General features: G+C 49.5%; 1 protein-coding gene and 1 non-coding gene across 2 annotated transcripts; one reads left to right on the top strand and one right to left on the bottom strand.

Moving 5' to 3' along the window:
• Positions 1 to 28: 28 nt before the first annotated feature.
• Mir3407 (microRNA mir-3407) lies at positions 29 to 127 on the bottom strand. The gene has a single exon (NR_107685.1). It is a non-coding gene; the product is annotated as a microRNA mir-3407 (primary transcript).
• A 14,501-nt stretch (positions 128 to 14,628) lies between these two features.
• LOC101743827 (peptidyl-prolyl cis-trans isomerase, rhodopsin-specific isozyme) lies at positions 14,629 to 17,288 on the top strand. Its single transcript, XM_038010709.2, has 6 exons — positions 14,629 to 15,045; positions 15,141 to 15,345; positions 15,782 to 15,901; positions 16,308 to 16,390; positions 16,456 to 16,598; positions 17,095 to 17,288. The coding sequence occupies exons 1-6, from the start codon at positions 14,983 to 14,985 to the stop codon at positions 17,189 to 17,191; spliced, it is 711 nt and encodes a 236-aa protein (XP_037866637.1). The 5' UTR covers positions 14,629 to 14,982; the 3' UTR covers positions 17,192 to 17,288.
• The last annotated feature ends 223 nt before the right edge of the window (positions 17,289 to 17,511 follow it).

Genomic DNA, 17,511 nt, shown 5'->3' with positions numbered 1-17,511 from the left:
ACCTCACGTTACCTGAACATAAGCTTTAATTCGCGAGCAGGTGAAACCGACAACTTCCCGTCTCTCCCAGTGATCATAATACCTAAAACCGAATAAACGTAATAAAATTAGAAGTGAAATCGGTTCAGTATTTGGTATAAGGTACTTTAATATTTTTTTTATTGCTTAGATGGGTGGACGAGCTCACAGCACACCTGGTGTTAAGTAGTTAGTGGAGCCCATAGACATCTACAACGTAAATGCGCCACCCACCTTGAGATATAGGTTTTAAGGTCTTAGAATAGTTACAACGGCTGCCCCACCCTTCAAAGCGAAACGCATTACTGCTTAACGGCAGAAATAGGCAGGGTGGTGGTACCTACCCGTGCGGACTCAAGAGGCCCTAACACCAGTAATTACGCAAATTATAATTTTGCGGGTTTGATTTTTATTACACGATGTTATTCCTTCATCGTGGACATTTGTTAAGTACGTATTTCATCAGAAAAATTGGTACTCGCCTGCGGGATTCGAACACCGGTGCATCGCTACATACGATTGCACCGGGCGTCTTATCCTTTAGGCCACGACGACACCACGACTTTCTTTAAAGAAAAGATTTAAAGATTGATGTACACATGTCCTACCCAAAAACATATTTACGCTCAGATAAAAGTATAATTATGGGTATAGAACACTTTTAACTAACTCTTAAAATACTAACTCAATGTCTTATAATAAAAAAATATACAAATAGTCGTCTTCACTCCATGTCCTGTCCTACAGGCTAACTTCGGTCGTAAAATTTGATGGGTTATTGTACACTGCTTTGTAATAACAACTTTAAATAATGCGCGTAAAGTTGAATTTACAAAAGATGTGTTTATAGTATAACTATAACTACCTACGTAGATATAATTGGTGAGTGTTTATGGTTTGGGGACAGTTTCAAGTGCTACTTTTGTATGAGACTGTGCATCTTGGGTTTTTATATATTTTTTTATTATTTTTTAATTTTTTTAATTTTTTATGATTGAAGGATTACTGGTGGCCCGGAGGCTTTTCCAGTTTCACCAGGACAGGTGGGCGAGCAAAGGCTCAGCCAGGAGGGGTGGGATTTGCTAACAGCTACCCGAGCGCCTCCGAAGGAGACCTAACAGCTCAAGAGCAGCTGCTTCGCGAATGAATCTACTACCGGATCGGAATCGCGACCCGCTGAGAAGATCCGGCGAGAAACTCAGCGAGCTGATTCATGGGTTAGGTTGCACGGCGAACTCTTTGTCGAGTTCGACGAGTACGGTTACCGGGGTCTCTAAGCCTGCTCCTAGTGTTAGAGCTGAAGGCGTCTAATGCAAAGGTTATTGGATCTGATGGATCCGTAAGGACGTGTCTAGGGCGTCGACGGTGACTGGCTCCTGCGTGATCAGGATTCGGGGAGTAGTCAGCGGCGGCAACGATAAGGCGATTATCATGACGCATAGCCTTATCGAAGTACCGTTCCGACGCTGACTTCATGTATTTCTGGATAGATTCGAGGCCCAGGTCGTCGTGTAGGTCAACGTTCCTCACGAACCACGGAGCTCCGACGGCTAACCTGCAAAAGCGGGATTGTAGAGATTGAAGGGTGTCTATGTGTGTGCGGGCCGCGTGAGCGAACACCACACTCGCGTAAGTCATGACGGGCCTTATGCAAGTTTTGTAAAGTGTCACCTTGTTCCGAAGGGACATTTTACTCCGCTTACAGATCATGGGGTAGAGTCTACCGAGAATAAACGCGGCACGGTCACGGACTGATTTTATATGCGGGCGGAATGTCATCGATGCATCCAGGGTAACGCCCAGGTACTTGACCTTCCTGGCCCAGGGTATGGGTTGTCTAAAGAGAGTAATCGGGGGTGTGAGATTCCTCCTCCTAATCCGGGAGGAAATCCGTGTGGAGCTTCCCCTCTGAAATAGCACCGCAGTACTTTTTGCTGGGTTGATGTCTATGCGCCATTTTCGGAACCACTGTCCTAGGGCTAGGGCTGCGCTCTGAAGCTTCTTCGCGATTAGGGACTTGTTTCTACTAGAATAGTAAACAGTCGTGTCGTCGGCGAATAAAGCTAAATGGGTCGACGGCGACCGGGGAATATCGTTAACGAATAAGCTAAATAGGAGGGGTGAGAGGACAGAGCCTTGCGGGACTCCAGCTGTGAGAGGTCGTGGGGAGGAGCGGGTTCCCTCGACTCGATATCGAAAAGAGCGGTTCGACAAGAAGTGCCGTATGATGAGCACGAGACTATCCGGCACGCCCATGTTGAATAGTTTGAAAATCAAACCGTTGTGCCAGACTTTGTCGAACGCTTTTGCGACGTCGAAGAAGAGCGCTCCCGTTGTTCGCGACGGACATGAATAAATATAAGACTAGAAGAGATACTGTTCGCGACGAACATAAAAATCATAGTTGTTCCCGACGGACATTCAGAAAAATTAGAAATAGTTTTAGAATAAGTAAATAGATAGAGAATGTCCGTAATGAATAAATAAAGGTGTCCGTAAATAGATAGTAAAGGACAGGGGAAATAAATAGTTATGTTAAAAATAAGTAACATAAAATAGAGAATAAATAGAAATAAAGAATAGCCAAATAGACAGTATGTTAAAAATAGTTAGCATACAAACTTAAATATAAGTAAATTTGTAAATATTATGTGTTTGTAAATAAAGATTGGTCCTCGTGGTCTTTAATTTGGCGTGGGAACGCAGGAGCGAGTCACAATACGGGCGACTAATAGAGCGACTAGGCAAACAATAGGCGAGCGAGGCGGCCGAGAGAACAATAGACGCCCACCGTGCTCGGACTCATAATAGCGCTGGCCGAGTGCGCGTGGGCGACCATAAATAAGGGGCCTACCTCGCTGCAAATTCAAAAAAAAAAAAAAAAAAAAAAATTAAATTAGGAAGCTGACGACAGCAGCTCTCGCCGGCGCCGGGGAGACTCCTCCACGGGCATCACTCCAACCATGACAACAAGCCCATCGTATTATATATAAGTATTTATTATTTTGTCGATGTGAGTGTGCCGAGCACGCATACGAACAGCCCCCCCTAATCCCGTCTTGCAAACACTTCACCCCTGCCCTGTGTGGCAGGGAGCTTCGTTCCGGGCAGTGGGGTTTGCCCCGAGGCCCGTTCCGTGCCCCCGAAAGGGGGTACGACGACCCTTCTTGTCTTGTGTGCAAATTCAGTTCGAGACAGCGAGCCGACGAGTCCAGACCTCTCCAAAGAAGAGGAGAGCGCCAACCGAAGAAGAAAAGACTCGCTCCTACGCCCTGCGCCGGTCAAGCCACGAGGACCGTGTGAACGCCATACTGAAGACTTCGTTATTTTCCTCGAACCAATCCCAGCACCCGTTCCGCGACAGCCACTGCGGCAATACTCGAGCCACCACGTTTCAACGAGTAAGAAGTCTAAAAATCACACGTGGTGGCCGAAACCTGAGCGGTGGCCGTCCGGAATATTGGTCCTTCGAGAGCCGGATTCATTTGAGGAAGATCGAAGAAAATTGAAGATTGAAGATTGAAGAAATGGTGCTCACACGGTCCGAGAAGATGAGGTCGTCACGCCTTGACCGGCCCGGCAACGAAGCTGTCTCGGGCTCAACATCACAAGACGCACAGCAACGAGCTGTGTCGGCCGCGCCGCGTTCGGGAGTGACGCAGGGACCGCCACCGATGGCGGCAACCTCCTCCCAGTCAACCGCGCCGCGTTCGGGAGTGACGCAGGGACCGCCACCGATGGCGGCACCCTCCTCCCAAGTGGAAAAGTGTCCGGGAGTGCCGCGGGGCTCACAAGCGATGCCCCCCTCCCGCCAAATATTGCCTACGCAATACTCGCCGGCGTCGCCAACGGGACCGAACAGCGGGGTCTGTCGTCGAGTGGTCAGACCTCCCAACATCGCGACACCGGCAACAACTTCAGGCGACGCAGCAACGGAGAGCGTCGTATCCGCGAGCCAGAACAAGAAGGAGTCAGCGCTCACGGCCAATCAAATTGTACACGGGTCCCACACCACGGACGCCGCTGCCAAAATCTCGACGACAGAAGAAGGCTCCACACTCCGCGACGGGATGGCGCCACCAGTACGAGGTTCTTCGAGAAAGTCGAGTCGACAGTCACAACGGCTGTTGCTTATGGCGCGCCTCAAAGAAGAGCATCTTCGCGCCAAAGAAGAACAAGCCCGACTCCAAGCAGAGCTCGCCGCCGCCCGCATCTCAACATTAGAAGCCGAAGCGCTCGTTGAAGAGGAGGAAGATGCGCGCACAACACTCACGGAGGACGAGAACGAGCAATCACAGCGCATCGATACATGGCTCAGTCAACAACGATCGATCGCGCTACAGGGAGTCGAAGAAAGAGTAATGCAGCCAACACACGGATCACCAGCCACCATCGAGCAACCGCAACTGGAACTTCCCGCACCAATAGAACAGCTGAAGCTACCGGCCCCTGCCGCGGCACCGATTGCCGCACCTGTCGCACCGAAGAGCGACATTGCCGAACTAGCAGCTGCCATCGCGACGGCCGCCCGCCAAGCCAGGCCCGGACCATCGCATCGGTACTACGGGGAGCTTCCAGTGTACAGTGGATCGCACCAGGAATGGCTCTCCTTCAAGGTCGCCTACGCCGAATCAGCGGACAGCTACAGCGCCGCAGAGAACACTGCGAGACTTCGGCGTACGTTGAGAGGAAGAGCAAGAGAAGCGGTCGAAAACTTGTTGCTGCATTACACCGAGCCCGCCGAGATCATGCGGACTCTAGAATCGCGCTTCGGACGTCCAGAAGCAATCGCCGCAACGGAGCTGGAACGACTACGCACGCTGCCACGCTGCACGGACACACCGAGGGACATCTGCGTATTCGCGAACAAGGTGAACAATGTCGTCGCCGCTCTGAGGGCCCTCGACCGCGTACATTATATGTACAACCCGGAGCTCACCAACATCACATCGGAGAAGCTGCCGTCCACTCTACGCCACCGCTGGTTCGAATTCTCAGCGACTCAACCGGCGGGAGAACCGGACCTCGTCAAGCTGTCGCGCTTCCTGCAACGCGAGGCGGACCTGTGCAGCCCATACGCACAGCCGGAGCCAGAGACGAGAGTGGAGAACACCAGCGGTCGGCGGAAGATGGTGAACACGCCTCAGAGGACGCACACCACGCAAGCGAAAGAAGAGAGGAAATGCGCAGCATGTCAGAAGCCGGGGCACATCCCACAAGATTGTCCCGAATTCAAGAGAGCAGCCGTCAGCGAGCGCTGGGATACGGCGAAGCGCGAAAATTTGTGTTTCCGGTGCCTACGGTTCCGGTCCCGGGGACACGTATGCAAAAAGAAGAAGTGCGGTGTCGACAGCTGTGAACGCACGCACCACGAGCTGTTGCATAAGAAGCCAGCATGGCAGAAACCGAAAGAAAAAGAAGAGGCGGTCACCTCGACGTGGGCCGCAAGAAGTGCGACAGCCTACCTAAAGATGGCGCCAATTACTGTTATCGGACCGGCGGGAGAAGCAGATACATGGGCCCTGCTGGACGACGGGTCAACGATCTCGCTGATCGACGAAGACTTCGCGAGACGAGTGGGCGCCAAAGGACCGATCGAACCCCTCTTCATCACTGCCATCGGAGACAATAAGATAGACGCAACACGCTCACGACGCGTCCCGCTGAAGCTATGCGGACGCACGGGGGAACCGCAAGAACTGAATCTACGGACAGTCAACGGCTTAAAATTAACACCACAGCGACTGAACATCGAAGTCCTCGCGTCGTGCCATCACCTCACCGACCTCCGGCATCACTTCAAAACGAGCTACGCCTCGCCGAAGATCCTGATCGGCCAAGACAACTGGCACCTGCTGGTGACGGAGGAGATGCGGACGGGACGACGCGATCAGCCAGTGGCGTCTCGTACTCCGCTCGGGTGGGTCGTGCACGGAGCACATCCGGGAGGCAAGAGACAGCGCGTCAACTTCGTGGCACACGCGACGACGGCCGACGCGAACATGGACGAAGCCCTCAGGCACTACTTCGCGATCGAGGGACTCACCGTCGCCGCCAAGACGCCGAAGAATGACCCAGACGAGCGCGCGTTGAAGATCCTGCGAGAGACCACTCAACAGCAACCCGACGGCCGCTACGAGACCGCACTGCTGTGGCGGGAGGAGGGCCTGAAGATGCCCAACAATTTTGAAGCCGCGCTGAATCGCCTGACGTCCGTAGAGAAGAAACTGGAGAAGGATCCAAATTTGAAAGAGCGCTACAAGCAACAAATGGACGCGCTGGTAGCGAAGGGATACGCCGAAGTAACTCCGTCGACGGGTACGAAGGATCGAACCCGGTACTTACCGCACTTCGACGTGACGCATCCCAAGAAGCAGGAGAAGATTCGCACAGTGCACGACGCCGCTGCGAAAACTAGAGGGAAGAAGCCCGAACGACTTCCTGCTCACCGACCCGGACCTGCTGCAGTCGCTGCCCGAAGTGATGAGGCACTTCAGGCAGCACGCCGTCGCCGTCTCCGCGGACATCACGGATATGTTTATACAGATAGGCGTCCGAAGCGAGGACCGCGACGCGCTCCGGTACTTGTGGAGGGAGGACCCTTCACAAGAGCCCATAGAATACCGGATGAGGTCCATCGTCTTCGGCGCGACAAGCTCACCTGCAACCGCCATCTGCGTGAAGAACCGACTGCAGTACCCGGACGCCGCCGACCTGAAGCTCCACACGTAAGTGGACACCAACAAGTACGCCCACGACGCCGCGTTGTACTGGCGCGTGGAGACGCCCGACGGGGAGATGAGGACCTCCCTAGCCAAAGACCGAGTCGCAACCGTGAAGCTAACTTCGATACTGCGTCTCGAGCTACAAGCCACCGTGATGAGCAGCCGCATGGCCGCGGCCGTCACGGAAAAACACTATAGAAAGCCAGACACGAGTGTTCTGGACCGACAGCGCCACCATAGAAGAGAACAGCACTGTGGAGGAATGGCGCTGGGTCCCCACAAGAGAGAATGTCGCCGACGACGCCACAAGAGAAATACCCGTCGGCTTTGTAGAAAACCACCGCTGGTTCATAGGCCCGGAATACCTAAGACGGCATCCGGATGATTGGCCCGTACAACGGACTGCAAGAAGGGCAGAAGGTACGGGCGAAGAGAAGTGCGCAACGCTCGCCGTGAGCAGAGAGAGCCTCGGCGAAGCGATCCCGGACCCAAGACGCTTCTCCAAGTGGGAGAGGTACCTGCGTGCAACGGGGCGAATACTGCAATTCGTCGACCTATGCCGCAGAAGTCGCGAGCGCACTCATTACAAGAGGACCAGACGGAACCCGCGCTCGGACCCGACGTGGGAGAAAAATAGAAAGAAGACGACCTCGAAGACCCCGCTGAACACACCGCGGACGCCAGAGCAAGTAATCATTCAATGGAAAACTTTAGACGCCGACACGCTTCGACGCGCCGAGACGCTCATTTGGCGACAGAGCCAGCGGGCGGCCTTCGAGGAAGAAATTTTGACGCTCCAGCGAGGGAAACAAATATCCCCAGCGAGCCGACTGCGAAACTTGTCCGTAATTTACACGGACGGGATATTGAAAATAAACGGACGCATCGGCAACATAGAGGGAGCTGACGTCATCACCTCGCCTCTCGTGCTAGACGGATCCCGACGCGAAACGAGACTGATGATAGACTTCATCCATAGAAAGATGCACCACGCCGGAACCGAAGCTACGATCGCCGAGTGCCGACAGTCGTACTGGGTCTTACGCCTACGCCCAGTGACACGGAGCGTGATCCACAATTGTCTTCCGTGTCGTATCCGCAAGGACACTCCACCGCGTCCAGCCACAGGCGACCACCCACCGAGCAGACTGGCACACCATCGGCGACCATTCACATACGTGGGCCTCGATTACTTCGGGCCCTATCAAGTTACCACCGGCAGAAGCACCCAGAAGCACTACGTGGCCATCTTCACATGTCTCACTACGCGTGCGGTGCATTTAGAACCGGCAGCGAGCCTCAGCACGGACTCAGCAGTGATGGCACTCCGGCGCATGATCGCGCGCCGGGGAGCTCCGACGGAAATATGGAGCGACAACGGCACCAATTTACGGGGTGCCGACAAGGAGCTGCGCCAAGCTTTAGACAAGGCGACCGAGCATGAAGCGAGCTTAAGGCTTATACAATGGCGCTTCATCCCACCGGGCGCGCCTTTCATGGGCGGCGCCTGGGAGAGAATGGTGCGGGCGGTAAAGGCCGCGCTCTCGGCCACGGAACAGCCGAGGCACCCGACGCCCGAAATATTTCATACTCTGCTAGCAGAAGCAGAATTCACCGTGAACAGCCGACCTCTCACTCACGTATCGGTGAGCGCCGACGATCCCGACCCTCTAACGCCAAACCACTTCCTGCTAGGAGGCCCGGCGCGAGTCCCCGTGCCGGGCAAATTTGACGACGCCGACCTCATAGGGCGCGCACACTGGCGCGCAGCACAACGTCTGGCAGATGTGTTCTGGAGTCGCTGGCTCCGGGAGTACCTGCCCGACCTGCAGAACCGGCGGGAGCCCCACAGCCGCGGGCCCGCCCTGAAGATAGGCGACGTCGTGATAATAGCAGACGGAACGCTCCCACGCAACACCTGGCCACGTGGGATCATCCAGGAGGTTTACCCAGGGGCCGACGGCATCACTCGAGTGGTCGACGTGCGCACCGCCGGCGGTATCTTGCGACGCCCGGCAAAGAAGATCATCGTGCTGCCCACGATGTCCGCCGCTCACCAGGGAGGATGCAGCGACGTGAACGACGCTGCACGGCGGGAGGATGTTCGCGACGGACATGAATAAATATAAGACTAGAAGAGATACTGTTCGCGACGAACATAAAAATCATAGTTGTTCCCGACGGACATTCAGAAAAATTAGAAATAGTTTTAGAATAAGTAAATAGATAGAGAATGTCCGTAATGAATAAATAAAGGTGTCCGTAAATAGATAGTAAAGGACAGGGGAAATAAATAGTTATGTTAAAAATAAGTAACATAAAATAGAGAATAAATAGAAATAAAGAATAGCCAAATAGACAGTATGTTAAAAATAGTTAGCATACAAACTTAAATATAAGTAAATTTGTAAATATTATGTGTTTGTAAATAAAGATTGGTCCTCGTGGTCTTTAATTTGGCGTGGGAACGCAGGAGCGAGTCACAATACGGGCGACTAATAGAGCGACTAGGCAAACAATAGGCGAGCGAGGCGGCCGAGAGAACAATAGACGCCCACCGTGCTCGGACTCATAATAGCGCTGGCCGAGTGCGCGTGGGCGACCATAAATAAGGGGCCTACCTCGCTGCAAATTCAGTTCGAGACAGCGAGCCGGCGAGTCAAGACCTCTCCAGAAGAAGAGGAGAGCGCCAACCGAACAAGAAGAGACTCGCTCCTACGCCCTGCGCCGGTCAAGCCACGAGGACCGTGTGAACGCCATACTGAAGCCTTCGTTATTTTCCTCGAACCAATCCCAGCACCCGTTCCGCGACGGCCACTGCGGCAATACTCGAGCCACCACGTTTCAACGAGAGTAAGAAGTCTAAAAATCACACGTGGTGGCCGAAACCTGAGCGGTGGCCGTCCGGAATACCCGTGTATAACGGTTTTGGTCGATTAAGCCCCACAAGAATGTGCTCCGTGAGGCGGTGCACCTGTTGAACGCATGAGTGATTTGTACGGAATCCGAATTGTTCATCGATGAGAATGCCCTTGGATGAGACGAAGTCTCTGAGGCGTTTGTAGAGCAGACGCTCATACAGTTTGCCTAGAGACATGAGGAGGCTAATCGGGCGGTAGCTCGTCGGATGATTTTTTGGTTTACCGGGTTTATGTATGCCGATAACGTCCGCTTCTTTCCACACCGCGGGAAAGATACAGTTCGCCATAGCGGCATTGAAAATAGATGCCAACATCACGATAAGTTGGACGGGTAGAAGTTTAATAACGCGGTTGGATATACCGTCGGAATCGGGAGCCTTGCGAGGACGTAGGTCTTTGATCAAGTCTTTAACTTCCATCGGGGTGACGGATGGTAACGCATCCGAGGGTGGCAAGGAGACTCTGCGTTCTACCTCACTGTCTACTAATTCTATATGAACAGGGTCCACGGATTGAGTGCTGGGCGTGCACTGGGTTTGCAATGTATCGGCCAGCAGCTCTGCTTTTACGTCATCATCAAACGCCGCGAGTCGGCCTGAGGGGCCTACGAGGGGGGGCATAGTTACTACCGTATCCGATTTGAGAGTACGAGCTAAGCGGTAGTAAGACCTTTGGGAGGGCGCGAGTCCTTCTAAGAAATCAGACCATCTGGCATCTCGGACTTCGGCGATGCGAGACTTTACGTCGCGTTGTAGGGCACGCATTCGAATACGATTTTCCGCGGTAGGATACCTGTCGTAGGCGCGTATCGAGGCGTTCTTAGCTCTAAGGAGTTCCCTAATATCGTCGGACAATTTGAAGCGGTGAAGGAAGTCCTCCGCTACAACTTTTTTCGATGATCTATCTAATGTCGAGGTGATGTGTGACGTTAAGATGTCTATGGTTTCAGCGGTATCCTGAGGAGACGGGGTAGAGTCCGGGCTAAACGGGAGCGATGGTGGATCAGATTCAGCCAGGCTGATGCCCAGCGTGTGCCAATCCACCACAGTCCTCGTGACGGGAACGGAATCGGGAGCGCGACCGAGCTTCATAACGACGGGACGGTGGTCTGAATCTAACTCTGAAACTACTTCGATCGAGTGTAAGCGCAGAGTTACGTTTTTTAATAACGCTATGTCGAGTATATCCGGGCGATGCGCGATATTTAGCGGGTAGTGAGTCGGGGTTAGCGGAGCGACGATATCGAAGGCGAGATCATCGTCTAACGCGTCAAGCCGCCTGCCATTCGGGGTTGCGGTGTGTGAGTTCCACCTGATGTGTTTACAATTTAGGTCGCCCGCCAGAATGACAGAGCTCCCCATGCCGAGCAGCGCCTCGATATCACTGCTTAGAACGATTTTATCCGGTGGAAGATAAACGGACGCGATAACGATCGGCGCGTGTCCCGTCAGTGAGATTCGGCACACTGATGCTTCGATATTAGCGAGCGCGGGAGGATCGAGCGGGACGCAATGCAGGGCTCTTCTATAGTAAATGACGGTACCACCACCACGAGCAGAGAGCCTGTCGTTCCTGACCATGTTATAGTTCGCGATTTTAGGGTCACGACGCGCGGGCTTAAGTAGGGTCCTAGGGTAGGGAGGAGGCGGGACGAATCGCGGAAGAGGGAGTTGTAACCGTGTTTGTGTACGGCAGCGGTTTCGCCCAAGCCGAGACACTGGGCACCGGCGCCGGAACGAACGCTGGCTTAGCCTGCGACACAGAGGGTGCCGAGGCTTTGATGTCTGGGCCGGAAGCTCGGAGGCGGTTTTGGCGGGCGACGCGACGATTTATTTTCGGGGCTCGGGGGCATCCGCGGTAATTGCGAGTGCATAGGGCCGTGGCGTGATCGCCTAACACTTGACGCATCGGGGGCGCGCGTGACAGCTACGGGAAGAATGCCCGTATAATTGGCAGTTATGGCACTGGCTAGGTGTGCCTTTCTTGTGTGGGGTTTCGACGGCGATTCCGGAAAGCCTACATACCGTACGGATGGTGAATGATGGTGATGGTGGCTTACCCTCGGGGGTAGGCTGGAGGATGACGAGAACCATGTTATATGGCTCCCTTCCGCGACCTGTGTGCATGCGGTGTACGGAGTTAACCGGTAGGCCTTGTTCGAGAAGGTCGGCCTTGACGAGCTCGGCATCCAACTCTTTAGGGATGCCACGTATGACGGCACGGAGTTCGCGCTCCTCCTGGAGCGTATACGTGTGGAAACTTATACGCTCCTTACGGAGGTAAGAAGAGAGGGCCCTATGGTCGTCGGGTGTTCGAACCTTAATTTGAATGCCGTTCGCGAGGTTACGGGCATTCGTGAAGTTGATATTTTTGGCCTTAAGGGCCAGGGAAACTCGATCTCAAGCTGCCTTCTCTTGGAGGATTACCGGGGGAGGGGTCTGGGTTTTATTTTGTGCCACCGGACGCGGCGACGGAGTGGCACGGGCTAGAGGCGCAACGAGAGTCTGAGGGCGGGGGCGCGTCGCGTTCGCGGCTTTGCTAATTTTAGCGGCCGCGGCAGCTCGAGACTCCGCGGCACGCTTCTTACCCTTTTGTACCAGGGTGAATCCATCCGTCGATGAGACAGGGGCGAGGTCGACCTCCATCTCCGAGTCAGAGTCGGAGGACGAGGAGGCGGGCCCAGGTGACCTACGAGCAGGTGTTTTGGAGGGCGCGACGGAGGCCGCGGATGATCGCGCTGTTGGAACGGTGGCCACGGCGGACGACGCAGCAGTTTTACTCGCCAGTATAGGCGAAGCGGGAACGGCAGGCACGACGGAGGCTGCGGTGCTCGATGTAGAAGCTTTGCACGCAGGTACAGACGACGCAGGAGCAGCGAGCACGGCGGAGTCTTCGAGAGAGCTCGCAGTGTGATTGGCCTTGAAAGCCAGAAACTCTGAGGCGAGCTGTGGATGACGAAGTCGGAGGAATTCCACGAATACAGCGTCCATGATCGCTGAGTGCCCAGGTGGGGCGGCCCCGGGTCTTGAAAACACTCGCCTTTCGGCGAGGCCTCAACTTCTCGGACCTGGGCGGTTCTATTGAACACAGGTGGCGATGCGGCGCGATTACTACAGGACAAAGAAAAAACACAACAAAACGGAAATAACAAAAAGAAACAAAACAACTAAACACTTCCAGGAAAACAGTTTGTCGGCAGATGTACCACGAACACAGAAATAACAAAAGGAAACAAAACAAATAAAAACTTCCAGGAAAAACACTTGGTCGGCAGATGTACCACGAACACAGGCCGCGCGAACAATGGCCGGGCTAACAAAGGCCGGGCGATCGAGTGGTCGATGAGCACGTCCGCACGTGACGGGTGCCTCTATCGGAATGGATTTTTATATATTAATGCCCGCCAAGTATGTAGGAGCACATTGCTACATATCGACTACGTAGAGTGAACGGTTCCGTAGTTGGAATAAAACTTTAGGTAGATAATACTTATTCTTCTTCCGTCTTCTACCGTCTCTGTTTCCGTTATCTGGGGTCGGAATAATACTAATAATAATAATAGATAATTCTTATTAATTTATGCAATTCCAATTAAGTAGATAATTTAAATATTATCTAATTATTTTATTACTTAATTTATCACCTAATTAATTCTAAACAGCTCAGTGCTCTTCTAGACTCTGAGGAATTGTTTGAGATAATCCCGTCATCTTATTTTTGTCATCGTGCCATCGAGGTAGAGTTCATTCACATTACCTAGAACCACTACTGCGTTCATCCACATTGCCTTTCCAGAGATCTTATCTGCCACGTACATATCAATTATACAAACGAACAATAACATAATTAACTTTATTTATTATATTCAAACCTATTTACGTTGAATATTTTTGATGTTTCAAATATTTTCACAATAGTATATTGGAAAGCTGAAGCGTGGCAAGGCATTTTTATTATTTCCGAAAAATATTTCTCAGTGAAATTTGCATACTCATCAGTCTTTCTCATTTTACATCAGAATTGCTGGTACGGATCCTCGTAGAACGGACAGACAAAAAAAATTATAACTTTTAAAAATCAAGAATTCTCAATAAAAATGTGCAACGTGTTAGCTGATCTGATTGATTAAAATGAATAAAATCATCAAAATTCACAAAAATAAATTCGACCTATTTTAGAGTGCTTTATAGCTAACTAGCGACCCGCCCTCGCTTCGCTTCGGAAACATTAAAACACACATGAAACAAAAAAAAAAAAATAAAAAAAATAAAAAAAGTAGCCTATGTTCATCAGGGACAATGTCGGCTTCTAATGGAAAAAGAATTTTTCAAATCGGTCCAGTAGTTTCGGAGCCTATTCGAAACAAACAAACAAACAAATCTTTCCTCTTTATAATATTAGTATAGATTGGTGAGTCTCTCCAGGTTGTCAGAGGGTTTGGAGAGACTCATAGTGACGGGTAAAGTGGATGGAAGACGATCCAGAGGTCGGAGCCGAAAAAGATGGAGTGACCAAGTGTCCGAGTGGCTGGACATAAGACTGAGCCAAGTACTTCACTGTGCCACTGACCAACAAGTGGCTACAAATTACCAAAAAAGGTTACATGCGGGCGCATCATGATGCTCAGCAATGAGTGGTCGACTGAAGGAGAAGGAGGATAGCTAATTGGTATCGCATAATAGTATCTATTGTCCGTCTGTGCGCATGTCCTAAACGTTTAACTATGGAACTATAAAAATAAAGTAGAATTAGAAAAAATGGGTGTCGAATATAGCTGGACGATTAAACAGCATTGTGTTTTCTAAATACATTCACGATGAAGGAACAACGACAAGCATTCTTGATGGTTGATGCGTTCAGTGTGCTTAGTGCGAGTTTTTTAACGTTCTCGTTAGCGTAAAAGTTAGCTCATATTTGTATGGAGTGGGATCGTTTGCCGACGTTTGCCGCTAGGGGCGCTGTTCGAACTGCATACAAAATTGGGTTAACTTTGACGCTATCGAGAACGTTAAAGAACTCGCACTAAGCACACAGGCCGTTATGCGTCGTGGTAGTTGGTAAGAATAATTGAATGAAACTTGTAGTGATAATTGTGGACCGCAGTAATTGTTATAAAACGGGCCACGTGAGCTATTTGTTTATCTTTACCAAAAAAGTACAATGACGCTGTCTACCTTGTAACGTACTTTGTAACCTTATACAGCTCTGTATGGCTTCCTTCGTCCACATAGACGTATTTATTAATTAAATTACATTGCCCGCTTTAACAAAGTCAGTTAGAAACTAAATGTACACTCAATTTTAGTAGAGTTTTTAATATGAAGTTTCTACAAGTTCTTTATACAGTGATATACTTTTCTTTACTTTTAAATCTTGTAGACGTATGTATTTTCTGAAACTCTAATTTTGAAATGTCAGAAAATTTAATATATTTTATTATAACAATGTGTAATTTAACTTTGAGTTTTATATTTAGGGACGACAATTTCGTGTTACTGATCAAGTGTACTTAGATGTTAAGAATGAAGACAAGGACCTGGGAAGACTTGTTATTGGACTGTTCGGAGATTTAGCTCCAAAAGCGGTGAATAATTTCAAAGTTCTCGCTACTAAAGGCATAAATGGGAAATCGTATAAAGGAACTCGGTTTAATCGTATCATCAAAAGGTTTATGGTCCAAGGTAATGACGATTCTCTTGTAAATTGGCTACTGAATTTGAAGCCTAAATCTATTTTTTTTTTACATAATTTTCACAATTTAAAAAAAAAAGCACTTGTAAATTTTAGAAGAAAAAAAAAAACAAGTCACTGAAGGGTAAAAATTCTTTGAGTATTACTATTTCTAGTTGCGTTAGAACGCAGAGGAGCGTAAGGCTTATCTGAAAATATGTGGTTACCGTAGTCCATTGATATCATGAATGCAAGGAACATAGACAAGCCGTTATCTCCAGCGGCGTATAAAGAATGTAAATACAAAATAGTTCCCGTAAGGAATTTAGATCTATTTCGGCAGGATTTTAAATTAACATCCTGCGTCGGTGAACCCATAGGGACTACTACAAGATGAACATTATAACGTAGCTTTTACATAATAAAATTGTTATGCAACATCTACAGGCGGTGACGTCGTCTCCGATGACGGTAGTGGTAGCATTAGTATTTATGGAGATACATTTGACGATGAAAATCTGGAAACCCAGCATAGTACAGGAGGATTTGTGTCAATGGCCAATAAAGGTAAGTGACTTCAATTCAAGTCACATTAATGTTATATTTTTTTCTTACCTATTCGTTGGTAGTTTAAGAGGCTATTCCAGCTACGCCCGGATGGGTAGATGAGCGGGATCACGGTATCAACCTGAGAGCATTTGCTAACATTAGCCCTAGCAAGAGCAATGCTTCGCAGAATCTACCACCGGATAGGAATCGCGACCCACTGAGAAGTTGCGGCGAGAAGCTCAGTGGACTGTGTATGTGGGTTAGTTCGCTCGTCGAACTCTTCGTCGTAATCGACGAGTTCAACGAGGAAGATAATTTATTTATTTTTATTTATTTATTATTTATGAATTAACTAGTTTAATATTTCTATGTAGGTACCTATATTAATTGATACTTACTCTGCTTAATACTTCTTCTATCACAGGTAAAAACACAAATGGCTGTCAGTTTTTGATAACCACCACTGGTGCGCCTTGGTTAGATCAACTGCACACTGTAATTGGGAAAGTAAGTCAACCTACATTTTGATGGGTTGATGGGGTATGATAACCGTAACAAGTTTCTTATCACAGGTCGTAGAAGGTCAGAAAGTGGTGCATCTGTTGGAGCACACGCCAACCGATGTTGAGGATCGACCGTTGGAGCATGTATATATTTCAGACTGTGGTCTGCTGCCGACACCGCAACCTTACTATATCTCCGACGATCCATACGAGTGAGTTTACATTGTTGACTGAGAAATGCAAAAACATTACATGCTGTTGATTGTAAAATTTTATATATAATCGGTTTACAAAAAAAAAAAAACTGTATTTTTTGTTGTTTTTGTAATAAAATTCTAAATTTAACTTTAAAATAATTAAAAGTTTTATTAGTAACGAGTATATCAGAGGAAGTGTGAAAGTAGCCCCGGTAATCAACAAATTAAAGAGTGGACGGTTAGCGTGGTATGGACATGTGACACGTAGAGAGAAGATGCATGTGACTAGGAGAAGTATGGAAATGGTAGTGCAAGGTAGAGGGGCAAGAGGTCGACCGAAGAAGACATGGATGGAGTGTGTGAATGACGATATGAGAGTGAGAGGAGTGAGTGTTGAGCTGACCGCTGATAGAAGAGAATGGAAGAGAAAAATCAGCTGTGCCGACCCCACCTACTGGCATAAGGTGCAGAAAAGAAGAGTAGTAACTAACGCATTTTTTTATATTCACAGTTTGTGGGCGTGGATCAAGGCCTCTGCAGTGCCGCTGACGATGTCATTTTCGATACTTGGTTTCTTTCATTGGATGATTAGGAAAATGGAAATTTAAGAAATAAATAACATATAGAGTTAAACATAATAGTTATATAACATATTGCGCTGTATTATTGCATTTAATAATATTAAATTTATTTATTAATATTGTATATGGAAAAAATATATTAGAAAATAGTATTTAACAAAAAATTGTCTTAAATCTGAGATTGAGAAAGTCGTCATAGGCAGGCAAACTCCTATAGGCGGAATGAAACAGACTTCATAAATGACTTCATTCCTCTAGTACAGCCTTTCCCAAAGTGGGCGATAACGCCCCCTTGTGGGCGCTGCAGGCTTAATGGGGGGCGGTAATAGACCCAGAAAAAAAAGGGG

Source organism: Bombyx mori, chromosome 4 (genome assembly GCF_030269925.1).
Source record: "Bombyx mori chromosome 4, ASM3026992v2".
In the NCBI taxonomy this organism is placed as follows: domain Eukaryota; kingdom Metazoa; phylum Arthropoda; class Insecta; order Lepidoptera; family Bombycidae; genus Bombyx; species Bombyx mori.
Note: the sequence above shows the minus strand (reverse complement) of the source record. Positions and strands in the feature narration are given on the sequence as shown.

Bases quoted from the DNA above. Each gene is read 5' to 3' on its own strand.
- LOC101743827 (XM_038010709.2), top strand. From the start codon at position 14,983: ATGAAGTTTCTACAAGTTCTTTATACAGTGATATACTTTTCTTTACTT. The intron at 15,046-15,140 runs GTATGTATTTTC...TTTTATATTTAG, and splicing joins TACTTTTAAATCTTGTAGAC to GGACGACAATTTCGTGTTAC. The intron at 16,391-16,455 runs GTAAGTCAACCT...TTCTTATCACAG, and splicing joins TGCACACTGTAATTGGGAAA to GTCGTAGAAGGTCAGAAAGT.